Source organism: Ptychodera flava, chromosome 18, assembly GCF_041260155.1.
Source record: "Ptychodera flava strain L36383 chromosome 18, AS_Pfla_20210202, whole genome shotgun sequence".
NCBI classification, from domain to species: Eukaryota; Metazoa; Hemichordata; class Enteropneusta; family Ptychoderidae; genus Ptychodera; species Ptychodera flava.
The window spans coordinates 7,775,555-7,794,260 of NC_091945.1; the positions used below are offsets into that span (position 1 = coordinate 7,775,555).

The 18,706-nt window shown below is 36.7% G+C and overlaps 1 protein-coding gene across 1 annotated transcript in view; it reads right to left on the reverse strand.

The window, feature by feature from the left end:
- The window catches only part of LOC139116757 (uncharacterized), a 141,941-nt gene that overhangs the window by 64,006 nt on the left and 59,229 nt on the right, over positions 1-18,706 (reverse strand). Inside the window, exons 19-22 of the mRNA XM_070679401.1 lie at positions 8,219-10,577; positions 6,723-6,901; positions 5,664-5,837; positions 2,089-2,375 (exon numbers count right to left, since the gene is read on the reverse strand). Of these exons, the coding sequence (XP_070535502.1) occupies positions 2,089-2,375; positions 5,664-5,837; positions 6,723-6,901; positions 8,219-10,577 (2,999 nt within the window). The remainder of the gene's footprint in view (positions 1-2,088; positions 2,376-5,663; positions 5,838-6,722; positions 6,902-8,218; positions 10,578-18,706) is intronic.

Consider the following 18,706-nt stretch of genomic DNA (forward strand, 5'->3'; position numbering starts at 1 on the left):
CCCATGCTATACCCATGACATTGCACACAAAGTATGAAGGACAACAGAACGGTTTATGAACACTTATGGTCAGGGCTTGAAAAAAAATATAAAAATAATCATTTATTACAAAAGTGTTTGATTTGGATGAGCTGCCTAGATATTCGTTACGAATAAATGACCAATACAGCTGCAAGGTGAGCGAATCGTCAAAACGTTTTGTGTAAATTAACTGGTAAAGCGTCAAATACTTCCGATGAATAATTGTTTAGATTTATATATCAACCTTGAAAAGTATAAAGATTGAAAGGGTAAAAACTGAAGATAAGATAAAAGATGATGCTTTAAAGCTGAATAATCATCATTTGTATGAAAGGTCTCATGAAAGACAGCAAGGTATACACTTGCAACTTCGCATACCTATTTACCAAACAGGGTTAGCATTCGTATTGGTAGAATTCACAAAGCTAAGAGGTGACTGTGCAGTACCTAGCCTTTATAGTGTGTTTGTTGAAAGTATCAAAAGCTCCCTTTAATATGTCCTATGTCCTATGAAATGAAGTTAAAATTATGCAATATATTAAACACAACCTGATATAAACTGAAAATGCTGAAGTGTTTTATTATACAGTGCAGTTGTTTTATTATACAGTGCAGTTATGTATAAATTTGAACTTTTGCCAGATGTTTGCTACTTTAATGGAAGTGTTATGATTATGACAATATTAACCACAGATTAATTCTAAAGGTCATTAAGTACTAAAATATTTAATTAGCTGAAAAAAATAATTAATTTCTTTAACTGCTGTCATTGTATGACCACTTTATATAGCAAGTGTAATTGCCTTTTGTCAAGTCATTGAAGCTTTATATGCCAAACTGTAAAAGCTCATTAGATATGCAAATTACAAATTAGCTGACATGAAAATGCGAAATTACTTTCAGTATTGTTATTATTATAACCTGCTATAATCATCAATGGACTTAGCATGTTTCTCCAACTTTGATCCAGTGAATCAAAGTATATATCCCTAATTAGTAAAGTTCATTAAATATGCGAATACGGAATTGACTAAAGTTAAAATTCTTAATGACTTTCAAGATGTTATATCATACTATCTTCAAGATGTGTAGCAAGTTTCATCAACTTTGTTCCAGCCAATTCAGATATATATCCAGAACTAGGAAAGTTAATTAAATAATATGCAAATTAGAAATTGGCTGAAGTACAAATGCGTAATGACTTTAAATAATGTTAAATCATAGTATCTTCAATATACATACCAAGTTTCGTCAATTTTGATCGTGTCAATTTAGATATATATCCCTAATTAGGAAAATTCATTTTCTATAAAAAATTAGCAACTGTCTTCCATGTCAACCCTTATTATCAACATTTGTAGCTAATCTCATCAAATTATGTGCTGTCGTTCTCAACGTACATCCGTTTTTCTAAATTCATTAATAATGCAAATGAGCACAAAGTAAACAAGCCACACCCACCAAAAACTAATTCTTGCCATTGAAAACTATCTATGTACCTATGATATAACCGAGGTTATGATGGTACTGTCGGTTACGCGGTAGCGTGTCGGGGCCGCAAGGCTGGTATTCCAATGTTGAAGGAGTTCAAGGAAGACTTGAGGCAGCGAGTACTTGTAAAATCTAAGATGCTACTTTATTACACTAAGCACTGAGCTACGTACATAGAGTGATGCTAAGGTGGAGACTGACTTGAGTTTACGTGGGGCAAGACAGATATACATGCCCTCATGAATAGTAAAGAAATCTCATGAATAATAATGTCATGACACTATGTCACAGTACCAGATTTGATTCTGACCTTATGAGCCGTTTTGGAGATATCGAGCGCACATACAGACGGACTGCCAGACAAAAACATCGCTGCGACATTAGGTTACGTGTGTGAACCCGTAATCAAAAAGTTCCATTGTTATTAATATCAGTCTTATTCTCGTAAGTCGATTTTTTTCAGTTACTAAATTGCAGATCATGTCAAGGAAAATAATATCTTTCTGGTATATCACAAGCAAGGCAAAGTAAACTCAGTCATTTGGGAATAAACTGTGCAACTGAAAAGATACTTACTGTAACATTTATCATTTTCTTAGAGTACTCATTGTATTTGTTCTGTATTTTCACCTGCAATTCCCAAACGTGTCCTGTTTCTGATGGTCCTTCTGGAAACTTCAAAGCTGGTGTTAGAGGGTCAGGTGCAAAATAGAAGTCTTTTCCGTGCACAAGGCCTGCACTTGTTAGCTGAATCCTATAAAACATTCCTTGGCGCAGGTTTATATTCTCCTGGAAACCACTGTCTTCAACACCATTTTCCCAATGTTCACACAAAACATAAAAGTCTGTCTGGAAGGCATATCCTGTGAAGTAATATAGAAGATAGGTTATACGCACAGTATTTTTCCTCGACTAAAGAAAGATACAAATTGTTACAAATTAATGTTATGTATTTATGTTTCCAAAACAGAATAAAACTAAAAAGCATTTGCAAGCAAAGGCGAAGTTCCAGAGACCAGAGCAGCGGAAGAAGAAAGAATTTGTGACGAAGATTGGTGCAGAGTGAAAGAGTGCTTGGGATTTTAATATGCAAGCACGTACCTATAGTGAGGGCTAATAGCGGTAACAACAGAATACAACTAAAAGCAAGGCATTCCAGGGAATTACAGTACACAGATTACAAACGCCTACATGTACGGTAAAAACGCGACAGATACATACGGGGGCGACAACGCACGGAAATGCATATCAGACGAGGGGAAGACATCGGACCTAGGCCGTTGAACTTGAAAACCGCTATCGACGTATCAGTTCAGACAATTCAATTTATGACAAAGCGACCAAAAATGGCACATCAATTCTCAAAATGAAACTACGAATCACTCACAGTCAACACCTACATTGAAAAAGCAAGTAAACACCGAAATAAAATACCTACTTGCCACCAAATCCACTGATCAACCCCTAAGCAAGATAATCTCGTTTATAAAAACCTTCAACCCTACTCTTCCTAAAATTTCTTACATTATTCGCAGACAAAGGGGTACTATTTCCGATGACACAGAAATAAACAAAGCCACTGAAGATATACCGATCACGGCATTCAGACAGCCTCCAAATATAAGAAATTTTCTCATGAGAGCTAGCAGACGTCAAAAAACAACCACATTAACCGACGACAGGCAAAACTAAACGCTGCGCCAACTGCTACAGTCATGATAGAAACAAACACAATTGCCAGCTAAATTACAGGCAAGAACCCTAACGTCATTGGTCAAATTTCATGCAATACCCGCAACCTAATTTACATAATTACTTGCCGAAAATGTACTAGGCAATGCATTTTGGAAACGAAAAGAGAATTTTAAAAAAGTTATGAACACATGTTAACGTTCCGCAGTCTCAAAACTCCCCCAGTCTTGAAAAACACTTCAATCGACTCGACCACAATCTATCTCATTTCAATGCCAATAGTCTACACAAAGTACACACCACGAATACCCGCAAAGGAAGACTATAAGAAGCAAAATGCATTGTAGAATTTGACTTACTCACACCCAAGGGCATAATCGGAGAGAAGGGTAAACCCACTTCCCCACGACTTCAATTCATCCCTTTTTTCCAACTACTTAGGGTACCCCTCAGTTTTGACTATCTATGGAGTCTCGCCACGTTTAACCTGTTCATTCCGAACCCCACGTCAGATGGTATAGTTCAGTCCCGACACCCAGGTTGCTTTTGTTTCCCTTGAACTGCATCTCTCGTTTTAAATGTTTACTGGTCTTTGTTTTCTAGTAATAGCCCTTTTAATGCTTTTAAATCACAACTTGTTTTTCAGTTTGTTTTCAATCACTTAAGCTTTGCTTTGTCTTTTTCCCTCACTGTTGTTTCAGCTTTCGGGAGTGGCGTAATTTCATTTGATTTCGATTCAATCCTCAGTTTACCTTTACCTTTTTTACTTTGTATGTCATTTACCAACCCAATTTTAATTCTTGCAAGTGCTAACTTTTGTACTGAAAGGGTATATTTTTAACACATCAGCTATGAGTAAAAATGAAACAAAGCTGTCCATAAGTTACGTTGGGAAACATGCAAATGCATCAAGTGCGGCAAGGTGGACGGAAACTGTTTTAGCTGAAGTGGAACTAGATATGAGCATATATAATGCTCACAATGTTAGAGTTGCAAGTGCTAGCGCATATATAATGCTCACAGCGTTAGAGTTGCAAGTGCTAGCGCTGCAGCAGATTCTTTGTCCGTCAGTATAAATGCCCTGGAATCAATGGGTCGGGCAAGTGAACAGACTTTTGCAACATTTTACAAGAGACCATCTGTCGCCCAAATCTTGGGAACGAAATACTTGACAACTTTAGGAGGTAAAACTGCTTATCTCACTTGGAAAGGCAGAAATGTTGGGTGAACGATCTTGACGAAACAAAGTTTGTTTTTTACGCTATTTGTGGTTTCTGTTTACCATAATTAAGGGTCATGGATGCGACTGTAAACTTCTCTTGTGACCTGAGCAACGTAGTGACGAGATACAGAATTGAAAAATCAAACGAAGTTATCTTAAAGGTAGGGAAATCGATCCAAGGGACCGAATTTGTTCTGGTCTGTAAGTGGATTATGAAGGTGTGCTAGCCTTTTGTATTCCATTGAAATTGTAATCTGGTAAGTAAATTTTCTGGCAAGACAATTTGACGCCTGAACCATGCCTTTAAGTCGAAGTTCAATTGTAATTCTATTAAGGTATGAAGTAGTAGTTCAAGAAGTCACACGCCCGACCCAAGTGGGAATGCTAAATCTCTTACATTTAGAGGGTATACCCTCCCTATATATTTGGTTATTTGTATAAATTCCGCAAGTGCTAAGAGTCTTACATGGACAAGGTTCCTCAATTATAATTATTTCTTTCGTCGCTACAAAATTACACATTACTGCGATGAAAGACGTCGAACACAGTACATTTTATGACTGACATGGTATGTTGAAGACCATCATTTTTTTTTTAAATCGACGAAACCAAAGGTGATCTGAGTCAATATTTTTGCCATATCTTTAATGTAGGTGTTTGACTTAATAAGTCACTGTACACCAGCGAGGAACCATAGTCAGAAAGCGGTTTCCAGTGACCGGACTCAGCCCCTTCAGTGTTTGACTTGTAAGGCATTGTTGTAAAGTTACAGGAATTTGTCTGAAAGAAATACTGAGAATACGTTACATTGTGCAACCTTATTGGTTAATCTCAACTGACATATATTATAACATAACCCTCATTATTTTATCCAATTTAAAACAATATTTAATATGCAATTTTATGCAGTAACCTCATGATTGCAAACATATGCAAATTATTAGTTTACTTGCCAGTGTTGACGAAACACTCATTATGATGTTTTCAGCTACTTCATTGTAGACGGTATGAGTTTTGAATTATTTGAAAGGAGCGTTTTCTCTTCTCTTTGCTGTGTTGAGCTTCACTGATCGCTTCTAACTTACCCACACTTGAGTGAATTGTAAAGGGTAATATCTGAAAGTGAACGACAGGTTTTGGCCATATACATCTTTATCTGAGCTATTGTCAACTTTTCTCACTGTTCTGCTGTAAATGTTTTACGAAGAACAAAAGGCCTTCAGCTTTAGAACAATACCTGTTTCAGGAATGACTTCGCATGTGCCATTATATGGAGGCTTGGCTGTCTGGAATGTGTATGTAACATTAACATCTTCAATCGATGTTTTTCCCTGCATGAATGCTTTAAGCCGATATCTCGAGCCTTTGTTGAGAAAGTTTCCAGGTATGACCAATGTTGAGCCGCAATTTCCTATTCATAATGAGATAAAGAACGCCTTATTATAAATGACCATTATAAGTGATCCAAGTATAAATTACGGCTTTGCAAACCACATAAGAGTATAAAAATTTCATTGTGAAACTCAATGCAGAGTAAATGACACAACAAATATACGAGGATATACGTTAGATGAGTATAGTCGAGTGTTACTGACTGAATATAAATTATAAGGCGCAATTTTAATTTGCAAATGAACTTTCACAGTGGTGTGAAGTTATGAAATCAAACATATATAACAATTGGTAATAGTTGTGGGCCCATAGCTGTGGTGGTTAGAGTTGGGATTTCTACCGTTTACAGGCCGGTTGTGACTATTACGACTTTCAACCCCGCCAACACATGTACAGCTATAAGAACTTCCATAGACCACCGTCCCTCCACCCACGTCCAAATTCGCCCGCAAGCACCCTTTGCGCAAGTTTTTTCGACGATATTTTGACAAGTATTGATCCATATTATTAATTGCAAGCACTCATCGACAGCTTGGTTACTAGGGACTCACTACGACCAGAAATCTGCTAAAAGTCAACAAAATATCACACTTTTTCTAGCTTTACACGATTACCTGGAGACCGCCATTTTGTTCGAGACTCAGTGCAGCATGCCGCTATAGTACTAGTGACATGAGTGGTGACCTCAATTTGTCATTTGGATGTAAGCAATTTGAAATATTGGCGAACAAACTTGCGCAAAGGGTGCTTGCGGGCGTATTTGGAGGTAAGTCTTTGGAAGTTCCCATAACTGTACATGTGGTGGCGGGGATAAAAGTCGTAAAAGTCAAAACGAGCCTGTAAAAGGTAGGAATCCCGTCTATAACCACCACAGCTGTGGACCCACAGCTGAATTGATACTAACCTATAGAAACAAGTTCATCAAAGTGGGCTACAGACACACTATAATTTCCAGCGGTTTCCTCCAAGCTCCAATTAAAGCAACTGTCCGTTTTGCTATCATAGGCTGCATTTGCATAATTGAATGCCTTGAATGAAGTTTCGTGTGATGCACCTATCGTCTCTCCACAGTTGAGAACACAACTACAGATATATAAAAGGTACACATGTGGATGGACTTGCGCAATGAAAATCATCAGGAGCGATACGAAATTCACATATCCTTTTGATGATATATTAATGATATCTGTGATATTTTCAATAAAGACATATATATTACAGTCCCACCGTTTGATTTTTCTTTTCTTTTTTTGTCTTTAAGTAACACGCTACTGGTAACCTACAATCACTTCAGAAAGCAATGCTGTTAGTTCAAAACATTGCCTAATCGTCTATGGAGTTGAGTTGGCCTCATTAGATTATTAAATCAGTCAGTCGTCCGCAGACGATATCCTAATCACGTTAGAAGAAAGGGCGGAAACATTCCGACCCGGACGCTGATTATACATGTATGCGCCAGTTTAAAGGAAAGGAAACAGTATCGTTGAAAAGAAACCAGATTCGGGGCAAGGGACTGTAAATACACATTAGCTTTTTGGGACATCAGTGCTCCACATTAATTATGAACTACGCCTAATTTGTATAAATCGAAGAGACTTAGTCAACAAAGCTGTTCGTCGACGACAGTTTGCAGCGTCCTTTTTTTCAAAATCCATGACCTGCGAATAGTGGGGTATTCATATTTGTTGATGGCTTAAATCTCTGCCGCTAAAGAAGAGTGTCGATCAATGAATTGTACTTGCATACAGCGAGCTTTCCAAGTTTCCGCTTTTTTATTTTATTAAGGGAAATATTTTTCAACACTTGCTGACCACTAAGCACGTCTTCATTTGTTCTGGGAGATAAACTCGCTTTGATTACATAATGTGTTTTATTTTCACAATTTATAAGACTGGCTTTTCAGGAGCCCCGAAATCCAAATGACAACATGCTCTCTAAAGTTCTTTACAATAGCTCAAATGTAGATCTTCAGTTTCATAAGGGATAACGTTTATGTAACATTCCAAGTTTAATTTATATGTCTACACATATTAAAACAAACTATAAATCATAAAGTAGTGATGCTTCCGGATACCAAGTCAGAATTTAAAGTAGAAGGATTAAAGGGAGTTTCCCTGAACTATCACAAAAATATCCACAAATACAAAATATTTGCCGACTGGACAACAACTTATCATTTGTTTGAGCCCTTCTTTGCTCTCAGCTCATTATCAAATGCAGCATCTCTTACCATAATATTAAAATTTATTCAAAATTTACGTACACCAATTGATGGATCCCGCATCGTAAGAAAACAGCTATGCTCTTGCCTTTCAGTGAGTTAGCAAAAACAAAGTTTTAGGTATATATGGACCAAAAAAGTCCCAGACACATGAGCAGATAGTTAGATAATTGAATTACCTTATTGTTAATTCAACAGATGACTGGGCTACGACTATAACAGATTGTTCATATGTGGCATTGGCACCATCTGCAGCTATCACTGTTACTCTAAAATGGTAGTCACCAAGGTTCAAGGAAGTGTTGTAAACAGTCAATACGTTGGCTTCAGGAGAAACATCAAATGTTGAGATGCCGCAAGCACTGAGGTTGACATCAGCCTTTGCATAGTCATAGGCGGCACTCAATCGGTGACAGGCCCATTTTATTTTCAGGTCTTTAGCATTATATTCAGGATCTTCAGACTTTGAAGCATCTAGAACAAGATCATTGAATTGTGAGTGTATCTTTGAAGTTCCTCCATCAATTACAGCAACCGGTGGTGCTCTCTCTACTTGAATGTAGACACTATCCCTACCTGGTTCATTTTCACCATCATGGCTTAAAGCAGGGACGTGAACCTCTAGATCTATGCGTATTATTCCCATTGGGAATGTCTTCCTGGGAAATGTTATTACCCATCTGTTGGTTTGATTTACATTGATAACCTCCGAGCTTCCATTCTGTAGTATTTGTTCAACCTTCCATGTGAACACTGCAGATTGAGTGAGCTCTTCAAACTTACAGATAAAAGCTACCAATCCTGTGACAATTATTTCACTTGACCTATATTCCCTGCGAGGCAAGATTTGTGCTTTTCCATATCCGTTGATCCATACACGTGGTTTTTCACAGAGTGAGTATATGAAAAGATTTAACTGCTTGGAAGAGAGTCCAACCTCGTTAACGGCAATAAGTCTCAAAGTAGCATTCCCTTCGCTAATGTATGAATACGTTTTTTCTTCAAAATGAGTTTGTTCTACCGACATGCTATACAGCGTTATATCTGCAGGACCTGTGATACTAGCATTTTCATAATTTAATACCCTGAAAATGTCTGTGTTGTTCATTGTAAAAATTTGAATTGTTATATTTGAATATTTTTCAATTTCTATGTGTTTGTTTTTCTCAGGATCAACTTGTAAAAGACTTCTGAAATCAGTCTTATTGTAGTTTCGAACAATTTGTAAATCTATGTCAGAGACATTCTCTGCAACATGGAAATGAGTTGAAATGGTGACAGGAGATCGTGGGTAATTGAACAGTATTAGATACAGGAAATGGAAACCACTGCAGTTATATTCCGACGTGTATTTCCCGCGAAGATAGTCAAGTTCCACTTCTCGTTTCTTGGTGTCGTTAGTACTGATGGCTATCATCTTGTCGAGTATGTTTTTCGCTGATAATTCTGGTTTACTGCTAACCATGATTACAAATTGGACTTCAGCGTTGTCTTGTACATTCCAATTTACAGCTGACATTTCGCCATTAACAACACTAAATGGTGAAATGGTGAACTCGGATATGTTTTGCCGTACACATCGAAGAAATGTCAGTCTTGAGATGCCATAAATATTTTCACATTCTAGGGTAGCAGTATAATCATTCTGGCCGAAATAAATATGTTCAAAAATGACCGTTTGCTCGGAAGCTAAAATCTTTGAGTCGTTATAACCGTCACCAAACATGATGGTACACGTTGATGTTACATTAGAAGCGTATGTAAAGGAAAAGACTACTGTGTCACCAAGAATTGCCAGCTGATCTTCACTGGAACATGATCTCATCATTTTATCATCTACCTTCCTTGTGCTGTTGTTGTGTTCTGGAGCTGTGAGGCCCAACAGTGGTCTTGATGTGTTTGACAGCACAAAAACTGCTATTGCCTTTGAAGTTGTAATAAGTGGGTTACTGACTGTTATGTTTACCGAGTATAATCCAGGTGTCTCATACGATATTAAGAGAGTAAAATTTTCATTTGCTTCCACAAGGTCTTCAAGTTTGTGTTCAGACACCCCGAAGTTAACTTGCAAACGGAGAGGGAGCTCTTTATCGCCATATAGTTGTGTAGATGAGTTGCATATTATCACTTCAGTAGGATTATACGCGATTTTCTTGTGCAGGAAGATCTTTGATGGGTTTGTGAGGGCGCGACATTCTAGTAAGATATTACAATCGTCAACTTTTAACTCCTTAAGAGTATTGCCACTCTTGAACCAGCTAACAGACGTGCTCGACTTAAAAGATGGGTAGTCATGATCCCGGTTATTGTTGTTTACATATACATTTGTGAACACATTAACTGAGTATTGGAAAAATACATCACAACTTGAGGAAGGTTTTGAAGTATCAATAGAATTTCTACAAAGGCAGTGTCCAGAGTTTGTTATTCCTGAGAAATAGAACCCTGCGCAGCTTGTTCGGCATTCCGCTATGGTGATATTTTGAACTGGCGCATCACCATCTGCGTGAACACTAAAGCAGCCAACATAAGATGGATCTGTAAAATATAATTAAAGGTCATGAGATTCAAAGAAACAATTCTCATTCACACACTAAAGATTGATACAATGCTATTAAAATCACAATGATAAAAATCCTTGCTGTTTGTGTTAGCTGATAGTCAGCTCATTACATCTCACCAACTTACATGGAAATCGGCACTGTGTTGAGGCCGATACGGATGTACTTTTAAGGCACTATGTAATGTGTTTATGCTCTTGTCGTTATGCAGCACTAATATTCATATTTGGTGTTTCCTGCCTCTGAAATCCAAGATGGCTGACTAGGCTAACTTCGCTTTTATCAAGATGTCTTCAATTTGTAATTTCAATAACTTTTCCATTTTTTCGGTGGCTATGCTTAGTATTATGATATGAGAACGATGTCCCAGGATCTCCTGAATTTCTTGACCTATTATGATGAGATCTCTTGTATGTAGTGAGATATTATATACGTCTTTTATATTTCATTTATAAGGCAACCTCAATCATCAAAATATTATAGTAAGACTTAAAGGGAGAAACTCGATGCTTTGTTAAAGACAATGTACGTCAACAAGCCGTCTCACCCATCAACTATAATTAAACTCATACCTTATGCAATAATAACTATATCAACAAAATCCAGTGATAACGGCATCTTTCACAAATACGAAAGTATTTTCGAAAGGGTCAAAACTTTATAAGATCTTCAATAGAGACAAAATTAAGAGTGAGGCAGAGCTGCATGAAGAATATGGCCAGCATAATAAAATCGCACAATGAGAGGTTAATCACAAGAAAGCAGCAAAAGATCGACCGGCTGTCTGTAATTCCCGGGACAAGTCTACATGTCCTGTAAAAGGTGACTGCCACATCAAAAGGTATATATATATATATATATATATATATATATATATATATATATATATATATATATCAAGTACAAAGTAATGTAATCTGTTACTTAAGTTTCATGCATAATGCAATCTTTAGACAATAGAGGATTGCAAGATGCATGAAAATCAAGTAACAGATTTCATTACTTTGTACTTGAAATCATTTGTGTTATTATCTATAACGCTCTGCTTAGCATCGAGCACTTCAATTTCTTACGAGAACATCTGAACACTTATATATATATATATATATATATATATATATATATATATATATATATATTATATATATTTCTTACGAGAACATCTGAACACTTCGATATATGTATATATATTTATTTATATATAATTGCAGTTGCTGATTATATATACATATATATATATATATATATATATATATACATATATATATATATATTTCATTGATTTATGAGGTGCTTAGATGTGTGTTTGTGTGTATGTGTGCAATCCCTTATGCTAAAAGCGGAGCATAATAGATAGTATGACGGATTGCTTCAAGTTCAGAGTAATTATATCTGTTACTTAAGTTTAATGTCCAATGATTGCAACATGCCTGAAACTCAAGAAACAGATATCTTTACTTTGTACTTGAAGTTATTTGTGCTATTATTTTTAATGTTTTGCTTCCGCATCGAGCATTGAGTTTGAAAAAGGAGTATACATCTGATATAATATATATATATATATATATATATATATATATATATATATATATATATATATATATATATATATATATATATATATATATATATATGTATTTAAAATTCGCCTGACTTCTTTCTGCTCACACCACTCACAATCACTTAATGTAAGTTTTATCAGTTGCACACACATTTAACTAAGCTTTGGCAGGACCTTGCGTAGAAAATTAGCGAAAATTCACCTCGAACTACGTTTTGACTTTCATTGACTTATGAGGTGTCCAAGAAATGGAACGTACTTCAATCTCTGTCTGATCATAAATATGTTCAACTTCTAATTGGACAACACTTGCATACATTTATGATTGCATATATAGTCCATATATAGTCCATTTGCATATATATTCATCATCAAACGGCCAACATCCAATTTCAAAATGAGTTACCATAACCAACGACCCAGTGGAGCAATGAGGAGTAAAATGTCTTGCTCAGGGACACAGCACTGCGCTTGACTCACTAACTCCCCATCCTCTTACAGTGAGTCGGTACTACGTACTGACCGGGTCTCAAAGTCAACATCTTCCGACAGTGAGACTGGAACTATAGCCGTTGCCCCTATTGTTTGACAGTTCAAGCCATCAGGTCTCTTTCTTTCTACAGCTTGTTTCTTAGGTTTGGATCTTTGATACAGCAAAATAGCCTGTCTCTGATAAGTTGCTCTTTCAACTCACCAACGTTACAGGGAGATGTAAGGATTCATTAATATGGGTTTTTCAATGGGGACTCGGGGCCATTTTACAGTCTCGTTCTAATTTTATAGGGTGTTGTTTGACATCCGTACTTTCACGCCAGAATGTTTCATCAACTGTTACTGTGTTCATTTTCAAAACTTCAGACCGTTATAATCTGAAATGACACAAAGCTACAATCTGCTGGCTGAGATTTGCTTCGTGTTATCGGGGAAAAACCTATGTATTCGTTGTCGACATTGTGTCAGCAAGTGCCGCAGGACAATGTCCACTTAATGAAGAAACATGCTGCAGTAATTGTCTTCCCTATTCTTATCACATTTTTATGACATCCGATACTATTTACAATTAATGAACTTGGCTTACATGCAACACACTTAATTGACTATAATGGCAAGAGCTAACAAGAAATTTGAATGTCAGCCTCGCCTGGAGGAGAGGCCAAGAGTTACACAGGCATGCACATTACAATGGTATGAGTTCAGCAAAGAGTGAACACATATATTTGTATACACCAGATCCTGGAAATAAAACCATTAGCACGACAGTTAAGTGCTTTGACATTGAACGCGGTGCCTTGCCATATAAGATGTAGTAGATGCATCAAGACAGTTAATGAATACTTCGATTCATATTGATCACATGAAGGTAGTAACAGAAAGTTTAGCACGACGAGGTCCATGAGCAAAAATAAAACAACTCTGCCTGAGTCAATAAAATCAAAATTGCCTAAAGTTTTCAGATAACTTATCACAAATGAAAATCTATTGAATGATCCTTGGTATAAAGTTTCCAAGCATGTTCAGAAATAGGTTTGCAAAAACGAAATGCTTGCAAAGAACATTATAAAAAGATTATAGCCGAGTCATTGGGAATGTTCAATAGATGAAAACATGCACTAATGTCATAAAACAAAATAAACTTGAAAGCAATAGAGCCATTGTCAAAAAGGGCATGCAACCAGATGGGTTTAGCTGTTCACACCGCGCAAGACATGCAATGAAACCAAATGTTGCTTGCAAACTGTCTTCAAATGAATTACTTTTTGGTCTATGTGTGACACTTGATCTTGATCCTCTGTAGCAGTTGGAAAGGCGAAATTAGGCAAATATCAGTGAACTATAAAAAAACAGCAAATACCAGGCAAAGGTGAAAAAATCGCGGTGTTAACATCTGATTTAAATCAGATCAATAACGGTACATACAACCCTTCATCCAATGCGCTAAGGTATTTGCTTTGACGACAAAAACTAGGTTGGGAGGGAGAGATTAATTTAACAATGTGGATCAGTAGCATGTATTCTAGAAATTTGTAGTTTTGAAACAACATCAGTGAAACATTATGATACAAAGTATGGTACAAGCCACAAAATATATAAGCATCATCAACTACTAAAAATTTAGTACCATGTCAACCTTTATTATATGATACTGCATGATGGCGTTTCAAATTCATCTGATTACAAACGACTTTTCTAGACGTTCTAGCCAAAAACATTAAACGGCAAAGTCCAGTGCCGTGGGTGCACAATAGGCAACGTCGCAGTCACGTTGGTTGTTGGCAAACACCGGGCGGGATGGTTAAACACTTGCTTAGTCGTTGGCTGATCAGAGAAACATAAACTATCTGTTACACCAGGGCCTACCGATTATCACCTTTGCCTGAATATTACGGAAGTGTGCAACTTTCACACAATTCGAGCCTAGCTTATAACTGGGGTTTGTGGAGTGGCCGAGGGGCTGTAGTCTGGCAGACACGACAGACCTTCTTCTACTGTGATGTCTTCGAATGGATGCTGTACTGTGTGAGTTCAAATCCCATCGAAAATTTACTGAATTCAAATCATAGTCGTTTGTGGTTTGATAGACAGCGATTGCCGCTGTGGTATGCAAAAAAAATACTGGAAGTTGGGAAGCAGAATGGCCGCGCACGTATCGCCGAGTTCAGAGACAAATTTCCCTCATACAATTTACTCAATAATACAGCAACGATGCATGGCTTTCAATAAATCTCTGAATTTCTGCTAACTTTTTTTGCCTCTCGACGTGTGCATATTCTGTTGCGATTTCCAACGGGGCCCGGTTTTCAACCCCAGCTTTCAACATGGAATGGCTACTTTCTCACAACAGCAGCAGGTGATTTGAATGTGAAGGCACTGTGATAGAAGTCAGTCGTCGAAATGGACATATTACGAGCTTCGGAAGAAAAATACAAAATGAAGCCTTGACTTAGTTCAGGAGATAATTTCCTCGAGCTCTGTATTGAGTTCAAATCTAGCCATGAGCGTCTGCAGTTTAGTACAAGCGCGCACACTAGATATAAACAATAAGGGAAAAGTCGAGCAAATAAATTATAGTCTCTGAGGACGGCAGCAGATTGTGATCGTAAGCAATCGTAAGTTAGAACCTTCTACTGTTTGTAGTTTTATGCCTTTTTTGTAGGCAGTGATGTAGATAATAGCCGGTTACCAGTAAATAACGCCGGGTCACACGCAGCTTGCAACCGGCTATATAAGACGCATAGAAAAAAATAAAAAGAAGACATGCAAAAAAGCCTTGTGAATTTGAAAAACAAATCTTCACCCATTCGTATTTTCAGTGTAAGTTTAGGAATTTCGAAACAAATCACATAAAAAGGTGAAGAAATTTTAAGTAAAACTGATCTAAAACGTTAAGATTCCCAGTTAGAGCTGGGTATGCAATGGCGTGACCCGAAGTATAGTAAGCGCAGGTTGCATATCCGGTTACCTCGGACAGGTGACCTCGGAAAACATCGCCAACCGTTCTTAATATGCAAATGACATGTGACTGAGACGTGCAGTGGAAAAGTTGTCCGTAGTTCCATAGATGAACATGTATATTTGGATACCATATACGCTGCTTTTCACGATATGTAATGCCAGAAAACTTCAACAAAGGGAAACTACTAGTAATCTGTAGTAAATGGTTGTATTACCCCTATTTGTAACATTAACCCTATTTGTAACAAAATTTAATTTTCAAAAAAACTTTGCCGTATATGTTGAAATATTAATAAAATATGCATATTTGTATGTTTGAGGGCAATTTTCTTTTTTTTTTTCCTTGTCAAAACTCATTTTTCCGAAACTGCTTTTGTTACAAATTGGGTTGATTGTTACAAATAGGGGTGACATGTGTCAACCCTATTTGTAACAATCAACCCTATTTGTAACAAAACCTAAATTTCAAAGAAACTTGGCCGTATTTGATGAAATCTTGATGAAATATACATATTAGTATGTTCGGGGGCAATTTTCTTTGTTTTCCTTGTTGAAACTCATTTTTCCGAAAATGCTCGTGAGATTAAATTTCGTTGTGCAGGTTCCTAGGGATAAGAGCCCTACTCGTAAGATATAATCAAGTCGTGCAGATACATGCCAAAGGTTTGTTTTGGGGCAATTTTCACCATTTTCGGTCAAAAATGTTAAAAATCTTGTTTTCTGACCGAAATCATACTAAACCTATATGGGGTTAACTTTTGTTACAAATTGGGTTGATTGTTACAAATAGGGTTGACGGGTCAACCCTATTTGTAACAATCAACCCTATTTGTAACAAAATTTAACCAACTTGAAACTAAACCTAATTTTCTACAAAACTTGGCCGTATTTGATGAAATCTTGATGAAATGTACATATTAGTATGTTTTGAGGCAATTTTTATTTTTTCCTTGTCGAAACTCATTTTTTCCAAAAATGCTCGTTAGATTAACTTTCGTTGTGCAGGTTGCCTAGTATAAGAGGCCTACTCGTAAGATATAATCGAGTTGTGCAGATAGGTTTGTTTCGGGGCAATTTTCCCCAATTTCGGTCGAAAATGTTAAAATCTTATTTTCTTACCGAAATCATACTAACCTATATGGGGTTAACTTTTGTTACAAATTGGGTTGATTGTTACGAAATAGGGTTGACCTGTCAACCCTATTTGTAACAATCAACCCTATTTGTAACAAAATTTAACCAACTTGAAACAAAACCTAATTTTCAAAAAAATTTGGCCGTATTTGATGAAATCTTGATGACATATACATATTAGTATGTTTTGGGGCAATTTTTATGTTTTCCTTGTCGAAACTCATTTTTTCCGAAAATGCTCGTTAGATTAACTTTCGTTGTGCAGGTTGCCTAGTATAAGAGGCCTACTCGTAAGATATAATCGAGTTGTGCAGATAGGTTTTTTTCGGGGCAATTTTCCCCAATTTCGGTCGAAAATGTTAATAATCTTGTTTTCTGACCGAAATCATACTAAACCTATATGGGGTTAACTTTTGTTACAAATTGGGTTGATTGTTACAAATAGGGTTGACGTGTCAACCCTATTTGTAACAATCAACCCTATTTGTAACAATCAACCCTATTTGTAACAAAATTTAACCAACTTGAAACAAAACCTAATTTTAAAAAAAACTTGGCCGTATTTGATGAAATCTTGATGAAATATACATATTAGTATGTTCGGGGGCAATTTTCCTTGTTTTTTCCTTGTCGAAACTCATTTTTTCTTAAACTACTCATTAGATAAAATTTCGGCGTGCAGGTTTCTAGGGATAAAAGGCCTCCATCTAAGAGGTAATCATGTTTTTCAGATACATGCCAAAATTTGGTGGGGACATCAGTCACTAATTTTGGTCTAAAATGCAAAACAAATCTTCTTTTCTGACAGAAGTAAGTTAGCGCTATTTGTAACACTTAAAACATAAATTTTGCTCTTCCAACAACATGGTTTCAAAATAGGGCAGTTAGGTCGGCTGGTTTTCTTTCCCCAATATTTTTTTTAAATATGCACTTTTCAGGGGTTCAGGGCGATCTAACACTTACCACAACATTTCCAGAAAAAGCGTATCATACATATTAAAGGACTAATTACATAAAAGACGTCGACGTCCCAAGCAAAAATCAAATATCAGGTGACGAACACGTGATTTTACGGGGGTTTTATGTCTTTTTGTTTCTTCCGTGTTTACGTTGCTAAAAAGTTTAGGGTCGCAGTCTAAAAAATAGGGTAGGTCGGGTTATCGGAACAGGACAACTTATTTCTTTTGCCTATCCTATCCATCTGCAGGCCACCGAGACTTTGGTCGGCCTCTGTAAAGGATGCTTCATAGTAACTTAAATCATCATCAAACTTTAAATTTTAAAACTTTCAATAACGTCGCCCTCATTTTTTCCTCCTTCGGTCGTATTTTTCTCTGTATTACTCCACTAATAATGCCGTACAGCAATGACAATGCCGTAAAATCGATAATTTTATCAAGCTTCAGCAGCCGAAAACCATATGGAATTAAGGCAGAAAGGACCCATCATGTAGTTACTCATAACCCAAGCCAGGCACAGATAGGTGAGACACTACACATACGGTGTCCAAAGTTAGAGAGTGGAGTCGTTTATGTTCCAGATACCTTCGATCTGGTATTTGACCTTATAGTATCGGTCACCCAAATAACCGAGTAGTTCAGAATATCATAAAAATAAATCAAGTGCATTGTTTTAGAATTCGAGGGACAGATACTTCTCGATCTTAGTAATCATAATGTTATTGAATGTTATCGTGATCCCTATGAACATAAAAAGTAGAGATGAAACGTGATTCTGAAGAGTATTCAGAATGAAAATCTCCGAATCTAAGAAGTGGTGCGGCCGATGCAGATAATAACATCGTTTATGATAGTCTACCTCTTGAGGTTTATGATACGAAATATGCCATGCACTTGACTCATCCCTTCATCAAAGGTCATAGGGTTACTTATCCATCAGCGCTCGGCAGCAACATCGAGTGGGAAATTACCCTTGTGTCTCTGTCTCCTAGTTAATTG